General features: G+C 45.2%; 2 protein-coding genes across 8 annotated transcripts; one reads left to right on the plus strand and one right to left on the minus strand.

The window, feature by feature from the left end:
• Window positions 1-3: 3 nt before the first annotated feature.
• On the plus strand, window positions 4-27,772 carry TLCD3A (TLC domain containing 3A). 7 transcript variants are annotated; one of them, XM_086359858.1, is made up of 5 exons: window positions 18,832-19,289; window positions 19,542-19,625; window positions 23,413-23,617; window positions 25,065-25,160; window positions 26,072-27,772. In XM_086359858.1, exons 3-5 carry the CDS (start codon window positions 23,456-23,458, stop codon window positions 26,339-26,341), a joined length of 528 nt encoding a protein of 175 aa, XP_086215984.1. In that variant the 5' UTR covers window positions 18,832-19,289; window positions 19,542-19,625; window positions 23,413-23,455; the 3' UTR covers window positions 26,342-27,772. The 7 variants fall into 7 exon arrangements, with proteins under 7 accessions (XP_086215981.1, XP_086215983.1, XP_086215984.1 ...); XM_086359853.1 differs by having other exon boundaries at window positions 18,832-19,096; XM_086359855.1 differs by lacking the exons at window positions 18,832-19,289; window positions 19,542-19,625 and adding an exon at window positions 4-359.
• Window positions 13,365-19,065, minus strand: LOC147352380 (uncharacterized). The gene is made up of 3 exons (XM_086359862.1): window positions 18,426-19,065; window positions 14,010-14,197; window positions 13,365-13,567 (listed from the first exon to the last, which is right to left on the minus strand). Exons 1-2 carry the CDS (start codon window positions 18,814-18,816, stop codon window positions 14,154-14,156), a joined length of 435 nt encoding a protein of 144 aa, XP_086215988.1. The 5' UTR covers window positions 18,817-19,065; the 3' UTR covers window positions 13,365-13,567; window positions 14,010-14,153.
• Window positions 27,773-27,844: the final 72 nt, after the last annotated feature.

Here is a 27,844-nt window from a genome sequence, read left to right on the forward strand (position 1 = left end):
TCCGAGGCACTCTGGGATAGCGGAGGACTGACCTCTGGTCGCCTGGACTAGGCATTCCTACCACCACCCGAGAGTCCCCCCGAGCAGCCCTGTAGTTCGGTGACCCCTACCTCTCCTTAAGATGATGGGGACCCGCTTCACCTCTCAGAAGGCACCCCCCTACTCGGGCCCTGGCGCTGGGGAAGGCGCGGCAGGACCACTCCCTCCTCCCCCAGTGACGGTGCGCCCCGGCAGCGTCGCGATCGAATGACAGCAACCCTCCCGGGCCTCGAGGCGGGCGCTCCATCTGCTCTCAGGAGCCCCTTGCTTAGTGGCACTAGGTGTCCCCCCAGCCATCGGGGGAGAAATGACCCCAGCTGGTAAGTGGCGATGTTGCCGAGGACAATTTGTAGGATGGAACAGCGTGCACTTGGTTTTAGTTCCCCGTGTGCCAAGCCCCTGGGCAGTTTTCAGGGTGTGTCTGCAGGTTCCTTCTGGCGGGGGACGGGAGGGGAGAGTCAGATTAGGCAGTGACCCACCCAGGGGAAATGTTGACTTTCTGGGACTCTTGAATATCTAGAGTCTGTCACAGTCCACAAATGATGAGCTGTATAATCTTGAACAAATTACTCCATCGACCCAGTTTACCAGGCAAGGAGGTGGGGAGAGAGAAATACTAAAAGCACTATGCAAATTTAAGCTAGTAATACAGGTTAGTAAGAGGGTGTCCAACCCTCTGCACCGCAGAGGAAAAAGCAAAGTCACCCTGTGGAACCACTTTTCCTCCAGCCACAATGAGATCATTGCAGCCAAAGGATGAGTTGTTTTACCTGTTAAACATTGTGAAACCAAGATGGCAGCATCCCTGGCCCCAGTGAGCTTTTTTTTAATAATCAAAATTGTAGTAAAGGAAGACTTAAACATATAAATCAGTTATTTACTAGAATATTGACTTAAAATCATGGTTTTGAAATTTATTTAATGACATGGGAAAACACTCATAATATCAGAAAGCAAAAATACACAGCATGATCCCAGTTTGTGTATTTTGTGTCTATAAAAATGATAAGAAATACTCCTTTTCTGCAGGCGATTCAATGTATTCTTTGCAGATTTTCCCAAATTATCTGTGAACCTGTAACACTTTTATAATCAGTATATTTTTTAAAAGAAAATGACAATTATATCTATCTCTCGGATGTTTTTCACTTTTTATATACAGTAAGAAATACATATATATGTCTAAAGTCCATCTATTTAGTTTAGAATGCCATGAGTTTTAATAAATGCATATCATCACGTACCCACCATCACAATCAAATCCTAGGACAGTTCCATCACCACCACCCCACCTCACCCCACATTCTCTCATGCCCCACCTACTCCCCTGGCAACCACTGGCCAGATTTCTGTCCCTATAGTTTAACTTTTGCAGAATGTCATATAAATGGAATCATACAATATGTCACCTTTTGAGTTGGTTTCTTTGACGTAACATGATGCATTTGCATGTCATCCACATTGTTGCATGGGTCAGTAGTTTATTTCTTCTTGCTGAGTGGTAATCCAGTCTCTTTATCCCCTGGTTGAAAGACACTGGGGTTGTTCCTAGTTTGGGGAGATTATGAATACAGCAGGATTTTGTGTGAATCTGTTTTCATTTCACTTGGGTAAATAACCTAGAAGTGGTCTTGCTGGGTTGCATAGTAAGCCTGTATTTAACTTTATGAGAAACTGGCCAGCTGTTTTCCTAAGTGGGCTGTTATCATTTTTGCATTCCTACCAGCAATGAATGAGAGTTCTGGTTGCTCATAGAGCTTATTTTTAATGATGATTGTAATAACTCACATTTCCTAGTCCTTACTATTTGCCAGGCACCATGATAAGTGTGCTACTGTACGTAATTGCTAAGTCATGCCTGACCTTTTGAGACTCCATGGACTGTAGCCCACCAGGCTCTTCTGTCTGTTAGGTAGGTAGAATAGGGAAAAGGAGTCCAAAATGGCGGTGGCTAAAAGACAAGCAAGGGAAAAGCCCTCGAAAATAGAACAAAGGAAGGTCAAAGGAAGGTCCGAGGACCAGAGTGAAGACTTCAGGTGGAACAGTCCTCCTGACTAAGCCCAATTTGCATAGGGCAGGCTCAGGTGGAGGAAAAAAACGTATAAAAGGAGGAGCCAAAGCGCTTTCTTGCTCTCTGTCTCTCCCAGGTGGGTGTGCTCTTTCTCTCACTCTCTCTTTCTCCCTCCCTTCCCCGCACGCTCCTCCACGCTCTTCTCTTCAAGTCTTTGGGTTGGCATCCCCTCACGCTTCGACGATGGATTCTCCTGCTATCTTCTAAATAAAATAGAGCTGTAACACTGATTTGCCTAAGAGCTATAACACGGTTTGTCCAAGACCCGAGAGCTGTGACGCGCTGAGGGCTTTAACGTCCGTCTTTAACGTCCGTCGCTCCAAATCTTTGTTGTGACGAGCCAGACAAAGAACCAAGGAACATACACTCGCGTGACATGTCCATGGGATTTCCCAGGCAAGAGTACTGGAGTGGGTTGCCATTTCCTTCTCCAGGGGGTCTTCCCAACCCAGGGATCAAACCCATGTCTCCTGCTTGGCAGAGGGATTCTTTAACACTGAGTCACCTGGGAGACCCATACCATGTATATATAATACATCCTCTTTTAATCTACATGGCATTTCAGAGGTTGGTAGTTATTATCTGCAATTCACAAAAGAGAAAATGGGGATATAGTTAAAAACTAACAAAAAATGTGCCCCAGGTCCCATAATTCTTCCTGCCATTCATTCAGTGAATTTATTGAAAGAGTGAATGAATGATCCTGCTGGCAATAGGCACTAGGCCAGGTGCTAGGAATTTACTAATCAACAAAATAAGCCAAGTACCTGCCTCCATGGAACTGTTTCCAAGTATCACAATCAAGAATTTTAATAGTTACATGCAAGGCAAGTAAAGCATATGGTTAAAGACGAAGGAGTGCTCTGATTGGATGTGAAGATCAGGAGAGGCTTCTCTGAAGAAGAGATTTTTAAGCTGAAGCAAAGGGTGGAGCTGTGAATAGGAGATGACAGATAAAAGGAACTGCTGCTGCTGCTGCTGCTAAGTCGCTTCAGTCCTGTCTGACTCTGGGCGACCCCATAGACGGCAGCCCACCAGGCTCCTCCGTCCCTGGGATTCTCCAGGCAAGAGTACTGGAGTGGGGTGCCATTGCCTTTTCCGGATAAAAGGAACAGTATATGCAAAAGCCACAAGGATGAAGAACTTGGCCAGGGTATGGGACTTTGAAAGCCATGAGGAAAATGGAACAAGAAGAGGCCAAACAAATGGGCAATGCCAGATGGTGGAGACTCGTGATGGTCATCTGAGGAATGGAAAGCCTTTGAAGGATTCTAAGCAGAAGAGTGACAGGCCCAGCTTCACCAGGCCTGTCATCAGCCCTGGCCCCCTTTGTGTTTTCTCTTCTTCGGGGCACCCCACATTGTTGGGGAGAGTCAGGGAGCCAGGGTGACCATCCCAATACTAAGTCAGGCTGTCCAATTGCCACTGATTGTCCTTTTACAATCCCATTGTCAACCCTCAATTGCATTCCCCGTGCGACCCATGTCCTTCCTTATGCTGAAGCTCCCAACCTCATTACCTTCCTTCTTCCTCTTTGCAGATAAGATACTGATAATGAATATAAGTTTGGGTTTTAAGAGAGTTACACAGTACAAAAGTCTAGGAAGACAAAGAGCAGAGAGATAGATGGACGTTAGGTGAAGAAAAATGCATTCCTTGGTGGTCCACTGTGGTTAAGGATCCGCCTTCCAATGCAGGGGACGTCCGCTTTCTCTGGTTCTCTTGCGGTGGAGCATGGGTTCAGTAGCAGCACAGGCTGAACCGACTGCGAACAGGCTCGGTAGTTGCCACTCATGGGCTTGGTTGCCCTGCGGCATGTGGACTCTTAATTTCCCAACTAGGGATCGAACCTGTGTCCCCTACCCTTGGCAGGGAAGACCCAGGGAAGCCAAAATTTTAAAAAAGCAGTTAACAGGCTAGACTGTTCATGATAAGCAAACGAGAGAAATATCTTTACTAGAAGGAGGAAGCCTGGAAAGACAGATTATAAGCTCTTAAATAAAATATGGGAGTGTACAGATATGAAAAATTGGGGTATGAAAATAAGGAATGTGTGGTTTCTCACAAATGAGTTGGGCTTTTTAAAAAACAATTTTCTGTAATGGGATAGGGTATATAGCTGATGACAAAGTTATCATAGAAACATCTTTTCTACCTTGAAATTTCACTAAATGAGGAGAAAGTCAACCGCTAATACTTAAAAAAAAGCACAAAACCAACCTAGGAGGAGACCCTATCCTTTAATCAGCAATGGGAAAAGGATAAGGTAGAAGAGAAGTACTGCAACAGTCTGTAGGGCAGTGTTGGGGCGCATCTCTGAGGATGGCATCAGAATAAAATAGAAAAAAGAGTAACCCTCCTTTCACAATGCTTCTCTTTGTGCCCAAAATGTTTAAATATATAGGCTGGAAATAAGTCATTTTAAAACAGCCTTTGTTCATGAGATCCAGTGAGATCTCTGAATTTCATGTGCCTCTGTCAATTTACTGGTTTTTTTCCTAACTCTGTTAAAAGGAGTCTCTGACACCCTATGCTGTTTGCAACTGGTTTCATTATTTTCGAAGGAGCTATACAATAATAAATTGAGTAGACATGGTGCAGAGTGTTCTTTTCTAAGATCAAAACAGTGTCTTTATTCTATTAAGAAGGATCTCCACAAGTACCACCTCCTGAACACCTGGGCTTTTTATGAAACTTAAAAAAAATAATCATAGAATGTCTAAATGACATGCTTTTTACCCACTAAATGCCAGTAGCATAACCTCTCACCCTCACACTGTGATAACCAAAAATACCCACTGCAGATTTCCACATATCCCCTCCTTGGACCCTCAAGCACAATCACACACAGACACTTGTCACTATGGGTGGTAAAAACCTTCCAAGCCAACTTGTAGTAGAGGCATATAGTTTAATTCCTGTATTAAATCTTGTTCAGAATGTCTTTTTTGGTGCTTCTTTATGCATTGCTTTAAGTGCATGACTTTCATGAGGACAGATTTCTTTTGCTGTCCTTCGTTCCGGAATTTTCTGAACATCCTGGACTCTGGTGTTTGTTCTTGACTGACATTCCAGTGGGCTTAGCTGGACAGACGTGCACTTAGGCTTCCTGCTCTGTGGCATGTGGGATCCTAGTTCCCAAACTAGGGACTGAAGCTGCATCTGCTGCCTTGGCAAGGAAGAGCCAGTTCAGTCAAAATTAAAAAAAAAAGTAACAACAGTCTACACTGTTTATGATAAGCAAAAGAGAGCTAAAAAATACCTTTAATAGAAGGAGGAAGCCTGGGAAAACAGATTATAAACCCTTAAGTAAAATATGGAAGTGTACATATATGAGAAATTTGGGTATAAAAATAGGAATGTTCTGACTGTTCCCATATCCTGGACACCCAGTTTTGTTTTGATTGGTACTCAGGTTCTCCGTGCATGTCCATTCTTGCTAGAGAGATTATAATCTCTGCCTAGCTTCAGTAGCTCCCCTGTTCCCACGCTGGTAGCTCAGGCATTCAGTCTCGTCTATATACCAGCTCCCGTATACTTTTATATTAGGACCCTTCCCCATTGGCTACATTGAGTTCATGGTAATTCCTTCACTCAACAAAGTGATAATTACACAGGTGAAAATGACAAGCCCTCTGGTGCAAGTCTTACATATTACAACAAACATAAATGCTTGTTTTATAAAACTGACATTAACTAGTACAACTATTATAATGTAGCTACCAGTAATTAGTCTTACACCCTCAAGTTTCTCACAATGCCATGGTCACTTCCTGCCCTCTTTTCGAGTTGTCTTCCTTCTGAGTTCTGGTGCGTTCCCTGAGCTGGGTCTTTAGCAGCTTCTCTTCTGGTCTACCACCACCAGTTCTTAATCTTTTTTTGAATCTGGATCCCTTGGAGGAAGTGAAGACTTCCATACCATAGATCCTTTCCCCAGAAAAAGATATGTTTGTACATTTTGCAGGCAATTCTACGGGGAAAGGGATCCTACGGAATATTTCTTAAGCTATTTTTTTAACCCCATCTTCTTTCTGCTAAACGTAACAATCTTTTTTAAAAAATATGTATTTGGCTGCACTGGGTCTTAGCTGAGGCACATGGGAGCTTCGATCTTTGTTGTGGCATGTGGATCTAGTTCCTCACCAGAGATCGAACCCAGGCCCCCTGCACTGGGAGCACAGAATCTCAGCCACTGGACCACCAGGGTAGTCCCCTAAACATAACCCTCTTGTGAACAACCCTCCCACACACAATATTCCAATAAAAGGTGTGATCCTCATCCCTCCAATTTTATAACCACTGATATGTAGTTTTTATCCATTTTCCACTAGCCAAAAATATTTGGCCCAGCTAAGCATTTTTAGATCTACATCAGAAAACCAGTCAAACGTTTTATGTTCAAAATGTAATAATGTTCAAGACTGGGATAGCTTCCTCCAACCCAGTCCCCCATGGAGATACATTGCTTTGAGAGGTCACTCTCAACAGCCGTCTCTAGTCTCCAGATGTCTTCTCTCCACACTTGGGTTTCTCTCCTTAGTGTCAGTCACATATTTTCAAATGCCTGTGAAAATCTTCACTCTGCTTGTCATCATTTCTCTTCTTCCTTGCCCTCAGTGCCCCAATCTAAGTACATTTACCTCTTGGGTCTAGAGTTCGGCATTTGATGGGGAAGCCCTCCAGTGGTGCAGTCAGTTAGCCGACAGCACTTACACAGCATTTTATGGGCATATCTAACCCACTGCACTAAATGGCAGTGAGTGGTGCTAGCGACTAACACAGTGCACTGCATTTGCATAGTATTTTATGCATGTTCGTGCATGCTCAGTTGCTTAGTTTCTGACTCTTTGCGACCCCATGGACTGTAGCCCACCAGGCTCCTCTGTCTATGGGCTTTCCCAGGCAAGAATACTGGAGTGGGTTGCCATGCCCTTCTCCAGGGGATCTTCCCAACCCAGGGATAGAACCTGCATCTCCTGGCAGGAGGATTCTTTACCACTGAGCCATCTGGGAAGCCCCATTTTATGCATAAATATCCAGTTATGCTCTGGAGATCTTTCTCTGGATTTTGGTCTTTCTCTGCTTTTAGAGGCCATATAGTATTCCATAGTTTGATGATACCAAAGAATATTTTATGTCAGATGATATCCTAATTGACTTATGATGGTTCAATTTATGATATTTCAATTTTAGGACAGTGTGAAAGCCATACGCACCCAGCAGAAACCCTACTTCAGATCCTGATCTTTTCCCAGGCTGGTGGCGTTCTGGGTGATACATCCTCTTGCAATGCTGGGCAGAGGCAGTGAGCTGCAGCTCCCCATCAGCCAGGCAGTCAGGAGGTAAACAGTACACTCACAACCATTCTGTTTTTCACTTTCAGTCCAGTTTTCAATAACTGCATTAGATATTCAACATTTTATTATAAAATAAGCTTCACATTAGATAATTTTGTCCAAGTGTCAGCTAATGTGTTCTGAACACTTAAAAAACAAACTTATTTCCCTTTCTAGTCTTTTGTGTGTGTGTGTTTTAAAGTTTTTATTATTTGTTTATTTATTTGGCTGCATTGGCTTGAAGCATGGGGCATCTTTGATCCTTTGCTGTGGCACCAGTCTAATTGTGGCTCAAGGGCTCAGTAATTGCAGTGCAGGAGCTGAGTTGCTCCAACAGCACGTGGAATCTTAGTTCCCAGACCAGGGATTGAGCCCTCATTCCTTGCATTGCAAAGTGGATTCTTAATCACTTGAACCACCAGGGAAGTCCCCTGAACATTTTTAATTAAGGTGGGCTAGGTTCAGCTATGGTGTTTGGTAGGCTGGAAGTATTAAATGGATTTTCAACTCATGATATTTTCAACCATGATGAGTTTATCAGGACCTAGCACCACCAGAAGCTGAGAAAGATCTGTACTCCACTACTGGATATTTGGTGGTTTAGTCACCAAGTCGTGTCCAACTCTTTGCAACCCCATGGACTGTAGCCTGCCAGGCTCCTCTGTATATTTAGATCATTCCTAAATCTTCCCTCGTAGCTCAGTTGGTAAAGAATCTGCCTGCAGTGCAGAAGACCAGGTTTGATCCCTAGGTTGGGAAGATCCTCTGGAGAAGGAAATGGCAACCCACTCCAGTGTCCTTGCCTGGAAAATCTCATGGATAGATGGAGCCTGGGGGGGCTGCAGTCCATGGAGTTGCAAAGAGTCAGGCATGACTAACACTTAAATTTTTGTGTGTGTGCTATTACAAACAACACTGTAACCTTGCAATACGTATTTATACTTCTATCAGCACTGAAAAAAGTGCCTATAATCCACGTATCTTTATGAACACTGGGTATTATGTCTTGTAAATATTTACTTATAAAACTTCTGTTGACCTTTTGTATTTCTTCTTTTCAGTTCAGTCACTCAGTCGTGTCTGAATCTTTGCGACCCCATGAGTTGTAGCACGCCAGGCTTCCCTGTCCATCACCAACTCCCGGAGTTTACTCAAACTCGTGTCCATTGAGTCAGTGATGCCATCCAACCATCTCATCCTCTGTCGTCCCCTTCTCCTCTTGCCTTCAATCTTTCCCAGCATCAGGGTCTTTTCCAATGAGTCAGCTCTTCACATCAGGTGGTCAAAGTATTGGAGTTTCAGCTCCAACATCAGTCCTTCCAATGAATATTCAGGACTGATCTCCTTTAGGATGGACTGGTTGGGCCTCCTTGCAGTCCAAGGGACTCTCAAGAGTCTTCTCCAACACCACAGTTCAAAAGCATCAATTCTTTGGCGCTCAGCTTTCTTTATAGTCCAACTCTCACAGCCATACATGCCTACTGAAAACACCATAGCCTTGACTAGACCGGACCTTTATTGGCAAAGTAATGTCTCTGCTTTTTAATATGCTGTCTAGGTTGGTCATAACTTTTCTTGCAAGGAGTAAGCATGGCTTTATAGCATGGCTGCAGTCAACATCTGCAGTGATTTTGGAGCCCCAAAAAATAAAGTCTGCCACTGTTTCCACTGTTTCTCCATCTCTTCTGTTATTTCCATTTTATATTCTTTGATTCTTTTGGGTCATTTGTGTTTCTTCATAATTTGTAGGTTTTGACTATTCTGAATATTAACTCTTGCTCTACTATGTGAAAGTTACTCAGTCATGTTCAACTCTTTGCAATCCCACTAAACAGTCCATGGAATTCTCCAGGCCAGAATACTGGAGTGGGTAGCCTTTCCCTTCTCCGGGGGATCTTCCCAACCCAGGGATTGAACCCAGGTCTCCCGCACCGCAGGTGGATCTTTACTAGCTCAGCCACAAGGGAAGCCCTCTCTACTGTGTACCACAAACATTTTCTTCAGTTTATATTGTCTTTTTACTTGTTAAGAGTGACTTTTGATGTACAGTTTTTTGCTTTTTTAAAAAATGCACACAAATCTATCAGTCCTTTTCCATGTATCATCTGGGATTTAGACATTGTTTGGGAAAACATTCTTTAGCCGGTGAATTATAAAAATATTTTTCAAAAGTTTCTTCTAATACATCTGTAGTGTTGCTTTTCATGTGTAACCTTTCATATCTCTGGAATTTATGTTTGTGTTTGGTGTGTGGGAGGCCACTGTATTCGTTTCCCAGGGTTGCCATAGCAAATTAGCACAGGCTGGGTGCATTATGACAACAGAAATTTATTTTTGCACATTTCTGGAAGCCAGGAGTCTGAGATCAAGGTGTCCGCAGGACTGATTCCTTTTTGGAGGCTCTGAAGGAGAAACCCTTCCTTTCATGCCTCTGCCCTGGCTTCCGGTGGCTGCCAGCAGTCCCTGGCTTCCCTTGGCTCATGGACTCACCCTTCCAATCCCTCACTGCATCTTCACTTGGCCTTCTTCCCTGTGCCTGTGTCCTTTACTGTCTCTTGTAAGGATATGCTCATTGGATTTAGGGCCCATCATGACCCAGTACAGTCTCACCTCAAGCCTTACCATAGTTAAATCTGCAAAAACCCCCATTTTCAAATGATGTCACATTTTAAGGTGATCGTGGATCCTGGGGTGACACTATTCAACTCATTTTACTTTTTCCAAAGGAAGGCTAGTAGTTTCTGTGGTTTTCTTACTTAGTCCTTTCTTTGCATACACGTGGGATACACTCGCACAGGTTAAATGTAGTGGGTCTGGTTCAGGACTTTTGTTTCATTGACCTGTTTCTTCTACACTGTTTCAGTGATAATAAGGTCTAGGATGTTTTGATATATTGTAAATTCTTCCTTCACCCCACAGGGGTGTTCTTTATTCAAATATTTCTTGATTATTCTTGCACATGTTCTCTAATTCACATAAGCTTTAGAAAGAGTTTATGGAGTCCATTCAAAACATGTTGGAATTTCAATTAGAATTGTACTGAATTTACAGATCAATTTGGGGAAAGTTCAAATGTTTACAATATTTAGTTTTTCAGCCATCTTCTCCCATTTATTTAGGCTTTTATGTCCTTCAGTAAAAATCTGTGACTTTCTTCATATGGGTCTTGCATATTTCTTATTAGGCCTAAAACTAGCCATTTTATAAATTTTAAAAAACTATTGTAAATAGTCCTCTTTTTCTACTACCATTTCTAATTGTTATTTGTTGACTTATAGAAATGCGATTTATTTCTGTGTATTGGTCTTATATCCAGCCACCTTACCTCAACTGCTTTATTCTATATTTCAGTTGATTTTCTTAGTTTTTCTCGATAAATTACCAAATTGTTTAAAAATATCAATAGTTATTTCTCTTCCTTTCCAATGTTAAAATCTTTTTTGAAGGTTTATATGTGAGCTACTATTCTGGCTAGAGAAGATGTTAATTAAACAGCAGCAGACAGAGTGGACATGGTACTAACAATCCAGACAGGAGAAAACATGCTGAACAAACCACTCAAGGCACAGATACTGCAATAAGGAAACAACGGATTTATAACACATAAAGAAGGAAAGTGACAGACTCTTGGCTGGCAAGTGCTCCCTGCCCTTCATCTAACACTAATATGGAAAACCTTCCAAATCGTTCTCAGACCTCAGGCAGCTCCATCAGGTTACCTGGCAATGTGGGAGTTTGCTCTGCCTGCAGGGCAAATGTATTATCAGCCTGGCTCCTAGCACAACAGTTCATTCAGTCTTCAGACTGACCATTCATAGTTCACGAGGTCAGTACAGGCAACTGGTGACACTCAGATGCCGCATAAGCATGTGCTGGGATGCTTGGGGCTGAGGTTCTTTTTGCTATATATAATGAAGATTCCTCCCCACATTAGACTTCTAAGTCTCTGTAACTAATCAGTTTTCTTTGCCTTTTTTTTTTTTAAATTTTATTTAATTTTTAAACTTAAAGTTTTGCCAAATATCGAAATGAATCCACCACAGGTATACCTGTGTTCCCCATCCCGAACCCTCCTCCCTCCTCCCTCCCCATACCATCCCTCTGGGTCGTCCCAGTGCACCAGCCCCAAGCATCCAGTATTGTGCATCGAACCTGGACTGGCATCTCGTTTCATACATGGTATTTTACATGTTTCAATGCCATTCTCCCAAATCTTCCCACCCTCTCCCTCTCCCACAGAGTCCATAAGACTGTTCTATACATCAGTGTCTCTTTTGCTGTCTCGTACACAGGGTTATTGTTACCATCTTTCTAAATTCCATATATATGCGTTAGTATACTGTATTGGTGTTTTTCCTTCTGGCTTACTTCACTCTGTATAATAGGCTCCAGTTTCATCCACCTCATTAGAACTGATTCAAATGTATTCTTTTTAATGGCTGAGTAATACTCCATTGTGTATATGTACCACAGCTTTCTTATCCATTCATCTGCTGATGGGCATCTAGGTTGCTTCCATGTCCTGGCTATTATAAACAGTGCTGCGATGAACATTGGGGTCTTTGCTTTTTTTTTTTAATTGAAGTATAGTCTATTTATAGTGTGTTAATCTCTGTTAAAGTGATTAACACAGCAAAGTGATTCAGTTATACATATATCTTTCCTTCTTTCTTATATTCTTTTCCATTATGATCTACCCAGGCTATTGAACATAGTTCCCTGTTCAATTCAGTAGGGCCTTGCTGTTTACCCATTCCGTACATCAGGACTTGCATCTGCTAACCCGAACTCCCACTCCTTCCCTCCCCCACCCTCTCCCCCTTGGCAGCCACAAGTCTGTTCTCCATGTCTGTGTCCGTTTCTGTTTTGTAGATTTCACTTGTGTCATATTTTAGGTTCCACATGTAAGTGATACCACATGGCGTTTGTCTTTCTCTTTCTGACTTCACTTAGTACGACAATCCCTCTGTCCATCTGTGTTGCTGCGAATGGCATATTTCATTCCTTTTTATGGCTGAGTAACGTTCTATTGTATATATGTAGCACATCTTCTCTATCCGTTCGTCAGCTGATGGGCATCTAGGCTGCTTCCATGTCTTGGCTATTGTGAATAGTGCTGCTATGACCACAGGGGTGCATGGATCTTTTTGAATTACAGTCGTCTGCACTGTTCTTAGTTTCCAGCCATTTAGATTTTCACCTACAATCTTACTGAGCTGTAATTAACTCTTGGGGTTGAAATTGGCTGTGCGTGGCCAAAGACACCACACACTTAGCTTAATAGGAATGCTTTTCCTTCGTTCATTTCTTAAGTACCAAGCACCTACATAATTGTAGTTTACTACATAGGTTAATAGAGCTCAACCTATAAAGAGAAAAAGACTAGATACTTAAATAGGAGCTTGGGTTTCTGTTGATATTATGATGCCACTTTAAAAACAGAAACTCAGAGTGTGAGTAAGGATGGGAATCTTAATATTTTTAAAGATAAAGTTACCAGAAAAGATGAAGGCCCTAAGTTTGTGTGCCAAGGTGTATCTTCGAACAAACCTGCTCTCACCCTCAGTTAAGAATTTCTTTAAAAACCAGTGAAAAGCCACTTTGAAAGATAATCTATAATAATTCAAATATAAAATCATTTCTGACATTAAAAATCAGGTTTGTGAAATTCAACATTGAAAATGCTTATAAGTGAAATATTAATATTCATAATTAAAGCATGACCTCAGATATATAACGAATGCATATAAAGAAGACTGGGAAGAATTCTACAAAATTGTTAATAATCTCAGAGTAATATCTCAGTGATAGCATTATTTATGATTATTTTCAATATTAGGCATGGTTTAGTTTTTAAAGTATTACTTTTATGATCAGAAAACTAAAAAAGACAAAGAAATTATCTGAGTTTAGTTAAATAGAGTAAGCAAAATCAACCTTTTATGGAATTACTGATGAGACATGAAGACACTGAAAATTGTTGATTTGTTGTTTTAAGGCGGCAGCTGAATTTGTTCACAATGATTTGCTGGTTTTAACTCATTTCAGAGGTAATTTCCGTAATGGATCAACATTCTGGAATATTTTTTTAAGTTGACTACCTTTAGCTAGGTGTGGCCATCTGCAAACAAGCAAAGTTTTGCATTTATAAGCAAAGGAAGTGCATATGTGAAAAGACTTTGAAAAATATAAAGCAATACACAAAGGCAAGCACTATATAATCAGCTCTTTGTGTAAATTGTGTTTTTTATTGACAGGGATCATTATCAGTGTGTACAGAAGCAAAGACTTCCCTGTGGGGTGTAGCTGTGGCCTGTTTGCAGAAGCCATGTACTTGAGTGTGACTGTGCTTCTCGGACTCCCAGTTTGCTTTTGCAAACAGTCCAGGATGAAACTGAGGAAGCTGCAGTCTGGAAGCTGGCTCAGGCCAGGCATCTTCGACCTAATAGGTGTTTACTGAGAAGCTTAACAGCAAGTTACTGTGCTGTGGGGATACCAAGAGAAAGAACAATTCCTGATTGCTGCGTTGCATATAGTTTACATGTATTTGTGAAAAGACTTACCTAATTCTCACAGCCGCCCTGTGAGACAGGTAGAGAGGCACGCCCATTTGCAGGGGAGAGTAGGTAGTTTTCTCCAAGCAGCAGAGCCAGAAGGGGCACTCAGGTATCTCTAATCCTAACCCTGGTGCTGGGTGTCCTGGCTGCTTAGTGGATAGACGAGTCCCTCCTGCCCATCGGGAGCATTCGGTCTGTAGGAGAAACATAGGGATCCGTGAAAGGCCACGTTGACCAGGTGTTCTTACTGAGCGCAGAGTACAGGAGGGAAAAGAGGAAGGTGACCGACTTCCTCCTGGTCACACTCTGAGTCCTAAGATCAAGTTGACACTTTTGCTGGTGGTAGCCTAAAGGGAGAGACGTTCTTTCTCTTTGTCCACCTCATTTCATTTTTCTCTGTGTCTTACAGCCCTTTTCCCCTTGTTCGCCTCCTGTGAATTGCAATCTCTGGATCTGTATCTCCATGTCTCTTTTCCTGTGTGGAAGGCTGGAGCTTGGCCTTTTTTATTCCCAGTAACTGTTTCTATCTCAGTCTCCTCCGATGGATCTTCCTGTGCTGTATCTTTCTTACCACGTCTCTTCCCATCACTTCTTTTCTCCTTTTCTCCTCCTTCCTGCCCTGTCTCTGCTTCACCTGTCCCTAATGCAGAAAGGAAGTGTGGTTCTCAATAAAGCAATTTTTATTTCAAAAGACTTTCATTTTCTTTATTGTGATTTTTAAAGTAGATGAGTGGATGGAGACCTCTAAGTTCCCTTTTGGCTCAGGAGCTCGATGTGAAGATGTTTCATGTGTGAATCTCAGTCGTTTTCCATTGTTTCCCCATCTATTTGCCATGAAGTGATGGGACCGGATGCCATGATCTTAGTTTTTTGAATGTTGAGTTTTAAGCCAGCTTTTTCACTTTCTTCTTTCACCTTCATCAAGAGACTCTTTAGTTTTTCTTTGGCTTCTGCCATAAGGGTGGTGTGATCTGCATATCTGAGGTTATTGATATTTCTCCCAGCAATCTATTCACTTGAGTATTCTCAAAGTATTTTATAAGTAAATATGGAATTTTCAGTTTAAGGCTGGAGAAGCCAGGGAGCAGATATGGGGAGAGTCATGTATCTTACTTACTGACAGTATCCAGCTTGGGATCTAAAGTACTGGGAGAGATGGGGACCAAGAAGCAGGATCAGTGGCAGAAGAAACCACTGAGAAATCCCACCACAGCCCTCCAAAACTAGAAGCTTTATTGATTCCCATTCAAGGGGTGTGATTCTGATTAGGTAAATAAGTCTTAACATCCAGTAACCCAAACCTCACTCCTGAAACCCACAAAGGAAGTATAATTAAAACCTCCTTAAATTTCTTCCCAACCCTATAGCGTGAAGTAGTTGAAATCACACTGGAACATGAATCAGGAGTCCTGCTCCTAATTTGAGTCTTGCCACTTCATAGAGTGGCAATTCTATTTACCATTTGTTCCTAAGTTTTCTTATCTATAAAGTGAAAATAATAAGCTTATCTACCTCACTGGGTTGGTTATTTTGAGAACCAACTCAGATAATACATGTAAAATGCTTTGAAAAATTATATATAAATATAAAATGGTGTTAATAATGGCATCAGAGCCCATAAACTCCACCCCATACATTTCTATTTGTGGGAAAACAATTAGGAACAATGGTTACTAATCCAAAACCACATTGTGAAAAAGAATTACTCTCTCCTTGCTTATCAAGTTTGATGGCAGAATAATCATTAAGTACATTGACCTTGAAGGCAGAAAATACTGAATTTAAATCCCAGCGCTGCTACCAGCAGTCTGACCTTAGCGATATTTTAGTTGCTTTGGGTCTCATTTTGCAGACAGACACACATACACTCACTCACTCACTCATGCTGAGTGAGGGTAATAGATTTTTCATGACGAACAATGAGATAATGCATGCAAAATGTTGGATCCAGTACCTGGCATATTATGAGTACTCAACGAGCATTAGCTTTAAAAAGTATCACACATTTCTCGAGCATTTGCAATGTGCCAGGTGTAACTTAGGGAACAAAACAAAAAGATCCTGTTTTTTTGTTGTGTTTTTTTTTTTGTCACATCACGCAGCTTGCGGGATCATAGTTCCCCAAACAAGCACCAAGTCCTAACCACCGGACAGACAGGAAATTCCCGACGTGGTCCTATTTTGAAGAAAGAGTGTATAAATAAAAACCAACATGCGTACTACACAAATGCAAAGGCAGTTCAGAAAATGAACTTAGAAACCTGCCTAGAGACAGATTCCTTCTTGCAGGAAGAATCATTTGGCTCAAGACTTTTGAAGGGATAGTGGAAGTTTGTGTTGAAAAAAATTTCTTTTGATACTTTTTACTCAACTTTATCATTTGCTCACAGGAGTTTTTGGATCACTTGAAAAGCCAAGGCTTATGTTTATGCTTGTTGCCCTTCTGGTGATTCAACGTAAACATTTTAGTGACTTCATGAGCATGGTTTTTGAAATTGATTTTACTGGTTATTTTCTCTGCATGAAACATGTTGTTTTGTTTTCCCTTCATAGACTCCTTAAGAGCCGTACAAACGACTTGTTGATTCCCATCACTTAGAAGTATTTCATCGTTGATGCAGGTTGCTGATACCTTTAAGAAGAGATGGTAGCAAGGACTTATGACCACTGTCCCTCTCTGGGAGAGCTGGAGGTGACTGGGATAAACGGGCAGGGAGTGGAAATTGCAGTGAAGGATTTGCTGTCCCGGAGAGAATGGAAGGTTTACAGATAGCTGCAAATATGAATATACAGATAGCCTTTTATTTGCCAGATAACTTGCTACCAAATGGAAGTATCTTTCACATTTCTACCAATGTGTTGGCAGTGAACTGGGGAGTCAGAAATGTTGCCCTCAGTAGAAGAAATATCAGACTTTTCTTTGGGTTTTCTGCTTTCTTGCTGCTGCTGCTGCTGCTGCTTATCGCTTCAGTCGTGTTCAACTCTGTGCAACCCTATGGACTGCAGCCTGCCACGTTCCTCTGTCCCTGGGATTCTCTAGGCAGGAGTACTGGAGTGGGTTGCCATGCTGGCCTCCTGGGGATCTTCCTGACCCAGGGATCAAACCCAGGTCTCTTGTAGTGCAGGCTGCAGGCAGGCTCTTTACTGCTGAGCCATCAGGGAAGCCCACTTTTGCTTCCTTCCTGCTGCTGCTGCTAAGTCACTTCAGTCGTGTTCGACTCTGTGCGACCCCATAGACGGCAGCCCACCAGGCTCCCCTGTCCCTGGGATTCTCCAGGCAAGAACACTGGAGTGGGTTGCCATTTCCTTCTCCAATGCGGGAAAGTGAAGTCGCTCAGTCGTGTCCAACTCTTCCCAACCCCATGGACTGCAGCCTACCAGGCTCCTCCATCCATGGGATTTTCCAGGCAAGAGTACTGGAGTGGGGTGCCACTGCCTTCTCCTTACTGTTGGCTAAATCTCTCAGTTTAACTACATATAGGAAGATGTTGAAAGCTGTGTTTATTCTATATCTGCTTCTACACCAGCAACTGCGATGTTAGATAAAATTTAATTGGCATCTAACAGAAATCATCTGTTAGCTTATAAAAGTCATAGAATCATAAAGATTTGGGGGCAGGAAGAACCTAAGAGGGTTTGTAATACAGCCTCTTCAATTTCACAAATGAGCAAAATGGCCCAGGGAGGCCGGGCCCATCTCTTCCAGAGTCCTCTGAGAGGGCTTTGGTCAGCATTTTGCATGATGGTGATTTGAAGAGATCTATAGCACCTTTCGATTGCTGTAGACGTAAGTGAATTGTCTTGCTCCCCTTTGTAAGCTGAGGAAGATACAGACCAAAGTAAAACTCTGGCAAATCCCAAGAGAAGAGAAGCCGGTAGTACTCAAGTTAATGTACTGGCGCTCTGTGTTTGGTGCTGAGTGAAAACAGCTTGATTCACTCCACTCAATTCCAAGGCATCTGACCAAGAACTCTGAAATAAGGATGACGTTATCAATAACAATAACAACAACAGTCACCAGGACGGGATGGTATCTTGCCCCTAAGCCAAGAGACAGCACCGCAATACCACAGCAAGTCTGCGGCCCTGAGACCCCACCGCCCTGTGTGGTTTGAGAGAGGAACTGCTGGATTCAGGATTTCATGTTTCTCGGAGCGATGCTCCCCTGGAGAAAGTTGAGCAGTTGGCAGAACGTGGAAAAGCCATCTTTGGCCGGCAGAGAGACCATTTCCTTAAGAATCCTACTTGGAAGCTAGAGTGCTTCATAGACAAGCCGCGCAGGCGGACGCCACCAGCACACCCGCCCTCCCCTCCCTTCGCCTGAGAGACGCCCACCGCCCGGTTCGCGCCGGGCCACGCCCCTGGCCCGCGGCTCACCCCACCGCGCTGCTCTGGGGGTCCCGGCCCGGCGCCTTTTCCTACCTGGCTCTTTCGGGGCCTCCCCCACCCGCCGCCTGGCCCGGGGCTGGGGAGGGCAGGTGCGAGGCGGTTGGTTGGCCGCGCGGGTCCCCGCGGGAGGGGGAGGCGTCCGCAGTGACGGAACAGAAGCCGCGAGAGCCTCGGCGCTGCCCCCACGGCCTCGGCCGGGCGGCGGCCACTGGCGCGCCGCGGGTCGGGGGTGCAGCATCGGCGCGCTCAGGGCCCGGCGGGCAGTAGCTCCCGCCACCGCCCACTCGCCGGCCGGCCGGGGAACCCCGGGCAGCCTCGGGTCCAGGGGCGGCGGCGGCGAGACCCCGCCCCGCCCGGCCGGCCCGCGCCTATCGCGGTCCGCGGCCTGGTCACGCGGGGAGTGGCGCCGCGAGCTCCGGGCCATCGCCCGGCGGCGGCCAGAGTCGCGGCGGGCCGGGACGGGAGCGGAGAGCGGGGGGTAGAAATAGGGGCGGGCGGGCTGCGCCAGTCCCCGAGCCGCGCGCGCGGAGCCAACGGAGCCACGCCGAGGGCGCCGAGCGAGGCGGCCGAGCCCAAGCACCCATGCTGCTGCCGCTGGCCTGGGGCTCGCTCTTCTTCCCGGGGCTCTTCGGGGTCTGCACCTGGGGGCTGCGGCGCGCGCGGCCCGCCTGGACCCACCACGACTGCGTGATGATCAGCACCAGGTACGGGGCGAGCCCGCGTCGCCGCCCGGCTATCCGCCCCGGCCGCGCCCGCCCCGCGCCGAGCCCAGGGCGGAAAAGGGGGGCGACAGGAAGCGAGGGGGCTGCCTCCCGGGTCCTCGCCCCTCCGCGGTGCCGGCCAGAGCGCTCCGAGGACCCTGTGCGTCCTGCCCCGGAGGGACGGAGGAAGACGGAGGTGTCTGGAGGCGGTTGCCGGGGAGGGGTGGGGGTGGCCAGAAGCGGGGGTCGGCTGCCCGCGCTGATGACCCGGCCTCCGACATCTACCAATGGCTTTGAGGGTCGGGAGCGGGGTGGCGGCCCTCGCTGCCCCGGCAGCCTGGGGAAAGTCAGTTTGCAGGGTTCTGGCTTCATGCTGTCCGTGAGACTGGATTGAGGGCGCTCTTCACCACCTCACCCCACCCCGTTTCTCTTTTCTGCCGCACGTTAGGCTGGTTTCATCAGTGCAGGCTGTGTTGGCCACCGGGTCTGGGATCATCGTCATCCGCTCCTGCAGCGACGTGATCACAGACAGGTAACATCTGATGCGGATGCCGATTGAAAGCTACACAAATCACAGCGCCAAACTCTTTCGAGGTTTCCACAGTTGAGTGGCTCACAGGCACTGGTTCTTTATCAGCGTAAGCCAGCAGACAGCTGATTAATGGGTGAAACATGGGCACCATAATTAGTTACCTCCTCTCCTCACCTTCTTCAGCATCGCCAGCTTAGAAATAAATGCTAGAGAATGCCATTTAGAGACTTGAGTCTCATTTAAGGTGTATTAGAGGACAGTGTGGTCTACCGACCCAAGTTCTTTATGCGATTGATACATGTGAAAATTACAAGTGAAAGTAAGGCTTTTGATGCTTTTAAATGACCTCCCTGGGGTTCTGCTTTGGACTCCAGAGCCAAGGTATGTCCAGGGTGGTTAGCAGAGCCCTCCTAAGGAAAGGAACAAAACACCTCATCCCTTTCCTTACAAATGCTGCTTCCCTCTTTTCTCTGAAAGATGAAGGTGATGAAGAGTTTTCTGGAGCTTTTGGAAAACTGACTCCTGTGTGTGTTAGAGCTCAGTCCAGGGCTGGGGCAGCAAATGTGCATCTGGTAAAACATATCATAAAGACCTGGACTTTACTTTGTATAGTATTTAGACCTGTGCAGTGGTGGTTCCCACCATCTCACCTCCCACTTTTAAAGCCATCCTTTTCATTTGTCTTCTCAGAATCACTCTTTCTTCCTCACAGATAAATTGAAGAGCAGCTGTCAAATGTGCGGGGAAAGTTAATAGCCTGTCCTGATCCCTTTCTCATGGTGACTTGCTTAATGCCCTGCTTTTTACCTGTTTGGACTGGAATGGCAGGGGAGCCTGAGTGGGGCATCTAACTCACTGTGGCCTGCAGATTCCATGCCCGGATCTTACTTGGGATTTGTCCTGCCATCGTGATGTTTGTGCTTTTCTTCTTTTGCCTCTTTTTAGACAAGACCACAGCTATTGGCAACACACTGTAGATGCTGAGAGAAGACAGGTCAAGTGACTGACTGCATACATCTAAGGCTAACAGCTTTTGCTTGGCTGGATTCAATATGTATTTTAACTGAGCATTTTCTGATGGTGGAGCAAGCTCCCTCACTCTAGTCTGTCAGGTCAAACTTGACACGCGCCTCCTTTGCAGAGATAAAGGCAGATGCAGCCCCACAGCACTCCTGGGCAAGCTGCAGAGAGCTGCTACACATTTCAGAAAAGAGGTCTGCACACGATTACCTTTCAGTTCTTTAGCCCTGTGTCTCAGGAGCTTGGGCATCTGAGTTTGGCTTTCAGGGTCCTTCTTTTGTGTAACTTTATGCCTTAGATTCATTCTCTGCTTGCAGAATGGAGACAGACACCACCCTCACCTTACGTGGATGTACAAAGATGCTCTAAAGGCACCTAGATCATCTAGGGGCAGGGAAAAAGCCTTCAGGATTCATAGTCTGTTCATCCAAATATTGTTCTATCCTATGCCCTTGAACTTTAGGCCTTCATATAGAATGTCTGTAGGTAGGAGGAGGTGTCTATGAATCTTCCCAAATTATATGCAGAATGTGGTGTGGGGCCAGGGCTTTCATCATCATCTTAAAGAGATCCAGATCCTTAAAAGGGCTGAGAGTCACAACTCTAGGCAATTTCTCTATTTAAGCACTTACTTTGTTTGTTTGTTTGTTTTGGCCATACTGTGAGGCTTGCTAGATCTTAGTTCCCTGATCAGTGATCTGCCAGCAGTGACAGCGTAGAGTCCTAAACGCAGGACCAACAGGGAATTCCCTAAGCACTTACATTTGGACAGTACTTTTTACATTTAAAAGGACTTTCAGGCTCACCAGTGGCTCAGTGGTAAAGAATCTGCCTGCCAATGCAGGAGACACAGGTTCAATCCCTGATCTGGGAAGATCCCATATGCTGCGGAGCAACGGAACCCATGCACCACACCTGTAGAGCCTGTGCTCTGGAGCCCACGTGTTGCAACTACTGAAGTCCTCTAGCCCTAGAGCCCGTGCTCCGAAACGAGAACCATTGCAAAGAGTAGCCCCTGCTCACCGCAACTGGAGAAAAGCCTGCGCGGTGACCCACCACAGCCAAAAATAAACACATATAATTTAAAAAGTAAAATAAAAGGACTCTCATCAGGAATTTCCTGGAGGTCCAGTGGTTAGGACCCCACACGTTCACTGCCAAGGGCCCCGGGTCAATCCCTGGTTGGGGAACTAAGATCCCACAAGCCACGGCGGTATGGCCAATAAATAAATAAATAAAAGGACTCTCATACTTTTGACTTTCTAATCTTCACAATGACTTTATCAGGGAAGTAAGACAAGGATTATTATCTTCATTTAATAAAAGAAGTAGTTCAGGTCCAGGCTAGTGGTAGCTAAGATTATAATCCAGACTGCTTGCTAGTAAGTCTTCGGGGAATTCTTCTGACAGCCACACTTTCTCATCATACTGAATTGGTACTGTGTGCAGAATTTTAAAACCCTGGGATTCGCTCAAGGGGAGAGGTCAGTTATATTTCAGCTGAGCTTCTAGTAGCTGTTCATAGTTGTTTTAATTGGGATTGCTTCAAGAAAGCGGTGGAGACCGCAGATGGGCAGTAGGATAAATATTGCATCTTTTTTCACCTCCGTGGAACTTGGCTGTTAATTTACCTGCATGAATATTAAATTTGCCATTACTTGTTTGCCTGTTTCACAGCTTACTCATTCTTGAGTTTTGCTGTGGTAAGTGTGGAATGATTCAGGAACCGGAATATGAATGGCACTCTATATATTCCCAATGTTCCCTGTTCAGTGGATGGGCTCCTTTGGTTAAGTCACCCGGGACAAAGGTAAAGATACAGATGTGAGGCCCTTGGCACACCATGTGTAGTCTCTGGGGTTTCAAGCCCTGAACAAGCACTGCAGGAGATTCTGATGTTTGGGTAGTTTGAGCCACATAATAGTGAAATATTTCATCTACCAAACATGTGGGCGCACTGTCAAACTTAGCTGATTTGGTGAGTCTGTCCTTCTCCAGATAGTAGATCATTTTAATTTTTTTTCACATATATTTTCTGTAGAATGGCTCTTTTGGGACCAAAATTTCCAAAATTATGTAGAGACTTCCCTTCAAATCTGCTCTGGGACAGTGATAAAACTATAATTTTGACTTAGCAAATATTGATTCAACCCCTTTGGACAAGTAAATGGGAACACTTGTCTTTTGTCCTGGGTTCTCTTTGGGTATCTGTCCGATGTAAGGTAGTCCTTGAGATCTGGGCTCGTTTCCAGACACATTTTTCTTAATGAGTGACACTGAGTTCAGCTGTGCATTTATAAAGAAAATGGCCAGGGCCACTTCCCAGAAACTCCCTAGAGTGGGGTTGCAAACAGATGTTAAGAGAAACTCAACTGCTGAGTAACAAGTGGAGTATTCCAAACCAGTTTCTTGGTGGGGCGATTGAATCATTGGTAGAGGTATCTACCTCAAAGTCAGCCTGTATTGCAGTACCAGAAAATCCATTATAAATGAGTAGGCAAATAGTGATGGCAAGTCACCGAAACACAGGGTGCTGAGGGAATCCTTGCTTTCTAAGCCTTTGGCACTTAGAAGTTTGCCCCGTAAATTTAAAGAAAGGTGTTCACTCGCCCTGTCAGTTCCAGCATCTTCACTGTAAAGTATCTGGGGTCAAGACAGCTGATGAAGTACAAAGCCAAAGCAAATGTGTTTAAGTGGAGGCTGTCTGTGAGCCTTCATAGTTGATACCCATAATTACTTCCTGGACTGTGTATATGCTTTCTTTCAGGCACTGGCTTGCCCGAGAGTATGTCTGGTTTTTGATTCCCTACATGATCTATGACACCTACGCCATGTACCTCTGTGAATGGTATCGAGCCGGGGACCAGAGCAGCAAACATTCCCTCACCATTTTTCGAAACTTCCTAAGCAAAAACCGCCTCATGATCACACACCACGTGTTCATTCTGCTTGTCCTTGTGCCCATTGCCCAGGTAATGGCCTCCCGACAGCCACCAGGTCACTCTTTTCTCTTGTTGAACCGGGCACCCCGACCATCAGATTCCCCCTTTTCCTCCCCTTCGCTGCCTCACCCGCCGCCCTCCTGCCAGCTGCTGCCATAGTGTAGGGAGGAGTTACATCTGAAACTTCTGGTCCTCCTTACTGGTGATCCCCTAGCCCTCAGGGCTTCTCCAGCATTTGTCAAAGTGTCTGCCTTTAGTTCATTGAAGATAAAAACCAGGGACTTCCCTGGTGATCCAGTGGCTAAAACTCCAAACTCCCAGTACAGGGAGCCTGGGTTCGATCCCTGGTCAGGGAACTAGATCCCACATGCTGCTACTAAGACCTGGCATGGTAAAATAATAAAAAAAAATTTTTTTAAGATAAAAACCAATATACAACATAAAGACTGTTTAAAGAAATGAGAGTAGCTCCATCAACTGGTTATTTGCCCTAATAGTACACAGAGAGGGCTGTATACATTATTTTGATGTCACAAAAGCAGAGACTCTCAAAACAGTCTCTTAATTTCTTCCCAGATCTGCTCCCCGCCCCCCGCAATAAAAAAACTCACCCAACAAGGAAGAGAAATGGGAATGCAGAGTGGGTAACGAGTCATTCCTGAGGACCTACTGTGTGACAGGTGCTTGGTTTAAAAACTCACAGCTTTCTAATAGTCATTAGAAATTATTAGAAATAATTAGACATGAGTTCCCTGGTTGCTCAGCAGTAAAGTATCCGCCTGCAATGCAGGAGCCGGAGGAGACGAGCGTTTGATCCCTGGGTCGGGAAGATCCCCTGGAGGAGGAAACAGCAACCCACTCCAGTATTCTTGCCTGGAGAATCCCATGGGCAGAGGAGCCTGGTGGCTACAGTCCATGGGGTTGCAAGGAGTCAGACACGACTGAAGCAACTTAGCACACACTCAAGCAATCAGACGTGATAATTAAGGAGACTGTTAGCCCTCTATGGTAGATGAAGAAAGTGGGGCTCTGAGAGTTTCCATACCTCCCCTCGGGGGTACACTGTGCTGCTTTCAGGATAGGAGGAGAAGCAAGAGGGCGTGATATTGACAAGCCTCTCTGATGGGACCCTAACATCAAGCTTGGGGCCTGGCACGCATTTTATGGAACTGATCTGGCTTCAGTGCCCTTGGCAGGACTAAGTGGACACCTGAAAGTAGGCTGCAGTTTCTTTTGGCTGACACTGAAATTCAGAGCAAACCCAGTGTGTGATGCGGTTGCCTCTGGACCCTGGGGATTCTGGGCACTGTGGAGGCCCCCCAGTGTGAGCTGGTTTGCACCAGCCCATTGAGTACTTCCCCCCACCCCCACACGGTTGCTCAAGGTTACCCTTTCCAATAGCTCCAGTTAAGAACCTTCCTTCCGGTGGCTCCTCAACCTCCATTACTTATTTCCCCTTTCCTCTTTTCGTCTGCAGAAGCTCAGGGGAGAGCTTGGGGACTTCTTTGTCGGCTGCATCTTCACAGCAGAACTGAGCACTCCATTTGTATCGCTGGGCAGAATTCTGATCCAGGCATGTATGGGTGGGGTGGCAGAAATAATGCCAAGGGAACCAACTCTGCTTTTCCTTGGAGATTAGGGGTGGGAGTGGTTGGAGAAATCCCTTTAGTGCTACGAATAGTGGGGTAGGAGACCCCTGAACAGACTTAAAGGTCAGTTGGTCTTCGAAGCCAATGGGGGTGAAATTGTACGTTTGATTTCACATTTGATCCAGTTCTTTATGGTGGCTCAGACAGTAAAGAATCTTCCTGCAATGCAGGAGACCCAGGTTTAATCCCTGGGTGGGGAAGATCCTCTGGAGAAGAAAATGGCTACTCACTCCAGTATTCTTGCCTGGAGAATTTCACAGACAGAGGAGCCTTGTGGGCTACAGTCCATGGAATCGCACAGTCGGACATGACTGAGTGACTTTCACTTTATATATAATTTTTCCTGGTCATAAGTGTTTTTAAAATTATTTTGGTTGCACTGGGTCTTCACTGGTGCTCTCGAGTTGTTTTCCTCAGTTGCAGGGGTTGGGGGCTACTCATCCTTGTGTGTGGGCTTCTCATTGTCGCTTCTCTTGTGGCGTGAGGACTCAGTAGTTGTGGCACTCAGGCGGAGTTGCCCCAAGGCATGTGGAATCTTCCCAGACCAGGGATTGAGTCCGTGTCCCCTGCATTGGCCGGCGGATTCTTAACCACTGGACCACCAGGGAAGTCCACAGATTTTCTAATCTGCTGTTTCCGGGTTCCTGTCAGCTGGGTGGCTTTCATATCACTGCTGGAAAAAAATATGGGACTGTATGCATATATCAATACGGCAGTACTTAATCATCTTTTCTACACGTGTCGGAAGAGGAGACGCTTGGCCTGTACACTGTGGGGCTCAGGCTAGTCACAACCCGAAGGTGACCTTGCTTTCTCCCTCCCTCTTCTTTTGCAGCTACAGCAGCAGCACTCCCTGCTGTACAAGGTGAACGGAATCCTCACGCTGACCACTTTCTTCATGTGTCGGATCCTCCTCTTCCCTTTCATGTACTGGTCCTACGGCCGGCAGCAGGGCCTAAGCCTGCTCCGAGTGCCCTTCCACATTCCTTTCCACTGCAATGTGGCCAATGCTTTCCTCATCGCGCCACAGATCTACTGGTTCTCTCTGCTGTGCAAAAAGGCAGCCCGGCTCTTTGATGTTCCTCCAGCCAAAAAGGACAGTTGACGGCTCCCATGAGTCAGGCAGTGGGCCGCCTCCACTCAGTATTCCCTGGACCAAATTGCAAATTGTGTCTTGGGTGGCCTCAGCCTTTTGGGTATTGTTCAGCAGATGGATTTGAGTTTTTCTAAAGGATATTCACTATCACCCCCCTCTTCTAACCTGCCCCTTTTGCAAAAGCACTTTTTCCCTTAGTAACAACTGTTGGATCCTGTCAGAGCTCCACTGGCAGTGAGGTGGTTTTAATGCAAAGCCCAAGGATCCTTCCTTGGGTCTTACCTCCAGGGCTCTGGGAGGTAGAAACAGGGGGTGTGGAGAAAGGGGTACCAAGGTGCTAAGCAGCTGGGCACCTGCCTGGTCCTAATATTGGTGGCTCTCCACCTTTCCAACCACTCAGGGCAGTATCTACACGCTGGGCCAGCAGAAGCAAGTGATGACTTGGTTCTTTACATAATTTTTTGTAATGCTGGCCTGGGAAAATCACTGTGGGTAGGTAGTTTTTTTTATTGTTTACTAAATAACCCGTTGGTCCTTTGCCTCATTCTCTCATCCATGTGCCAACATAAAATCCTGTCTACTGACTTCCAATCAGAAGTCCCTCTGGCAGGGTGCAGTAGGAGGCAGGGATGGGAGCCTGAAGCACCTGAGTAGGTAGGAAGGCCCATGGGTCAGCACCTCTGCAGGCTGACTTGGAAAGACCAATGTCAAACTTACGAGCTTGTTGTCAACGGGTAAGATACTGTTCCCTTCTTAAGCACCCTCAAGCCCAGCTTCCCCCTTATCCACACATACAGGATGCTCTTGTTAAAAACTACAGGGTTAACACAAGATGACGGCTGCTGAGCTATTCACTGGGTGACCACACTCTTTGACACTCCTTTTCCTATGGAGTAGGATGGACTTCAGTATTCCAAACCGTGAGGTATCTCATCTAGACGGCCTCCTGATAAGCCAGAGCTTGTGGTCCAAAGCCTGTTCCTCTCTGAGTTACCACCATTTAGCCACAGAAGGCTGGAGAGCAAGAGGGCAAGACAGCCCTGGCCCAAATATGTCCTGTGGACTGACTCCTACCTACCATTTGCAAATAGCATCCTCTGGTGCCAACACTAATTATTCCTTAACAGTAAAAAAGGATTTTAGAAACTGCTACCATAGAATTTCTTCCCAAATGGTAGTGAAAAACTAGATTTTTTTTAAAGTGCCTTTTAATTCATTGTTGTCTGTGAACTTTTTAAAGTACTGAATGTGTGACAGTGTCTCAAATTTTGACTCTTTCGGTCTTTAATGGGTGCCGTTTAAAAAAAATGCTGTAATTTTTTTACTGTTTTGTTTACTATCAGTATATCTTTATTAATCACCCCTGTGGTGATTAAATTGCACTAATATTTTCCAACTTAATTCTCATTTGTGAAATACATTCATGCCGACTTCCAGTAAGTGACTGTGTCTGTGCTTCTCATCTGTGTTCTTATCCATGCCACTGGCAGAGGTGGGCTGTTGCGGGGAAGG

The sequence above is a fragment of the Bos grunniens genome, chromosome 19 (assembly GCF_055505025.1).
Source record: "Bos grunniens cultivar Pamir isolate PY7600 chromosome 19, Bosgru_T2T1.0, whole genome shotgun sequence".
Lineage (NCBI taxonomy): Eukaryota > Metazoa > Chordata > Mammalia > Artiodactyla > Bovidae > Bos > Bos grunniens.

Bases quoted from the DNA above. Each gene is read 5' to 3' on its own strand.
- LOC147352380 (XM_086359862.1), bottom strand. From the start codon at position 18,816: ATGGCCCGGAGCTCGCGGCGCCACTCCCCGCGTGACCAGGCCGCGGAC. The intron at 14,198-18,425 runs GTAGGAAAAGGC...TTTCTCCTACAG, and splicing joins GGAGGCCCCGAAAGAGCCAG to ACCGAATGCTCCCGATGGGC.
- TLCD3A (XM_086359853.1), top strand. From the start codon at position 18,975: ATGCTGCTGCCGCTGGCCTGGGGCTCGCTCTTCTTCCCGGGGCTCTTC. The intron at 19,097-19,541 runs GTACGGGGCGAG...GCCGCACGTTAG, and splicing joins TGCGTGATGATCAGCACCAG to GCTGGTTTCATCAGTGCAGG. The intron at 19,626-23,412 runs GTAACATCTGAT...GCTTTCTTTCAG, and splicing joins AGCGACGTGATCACAGACAG to GCACTGGCTTGCCCGAGAGT.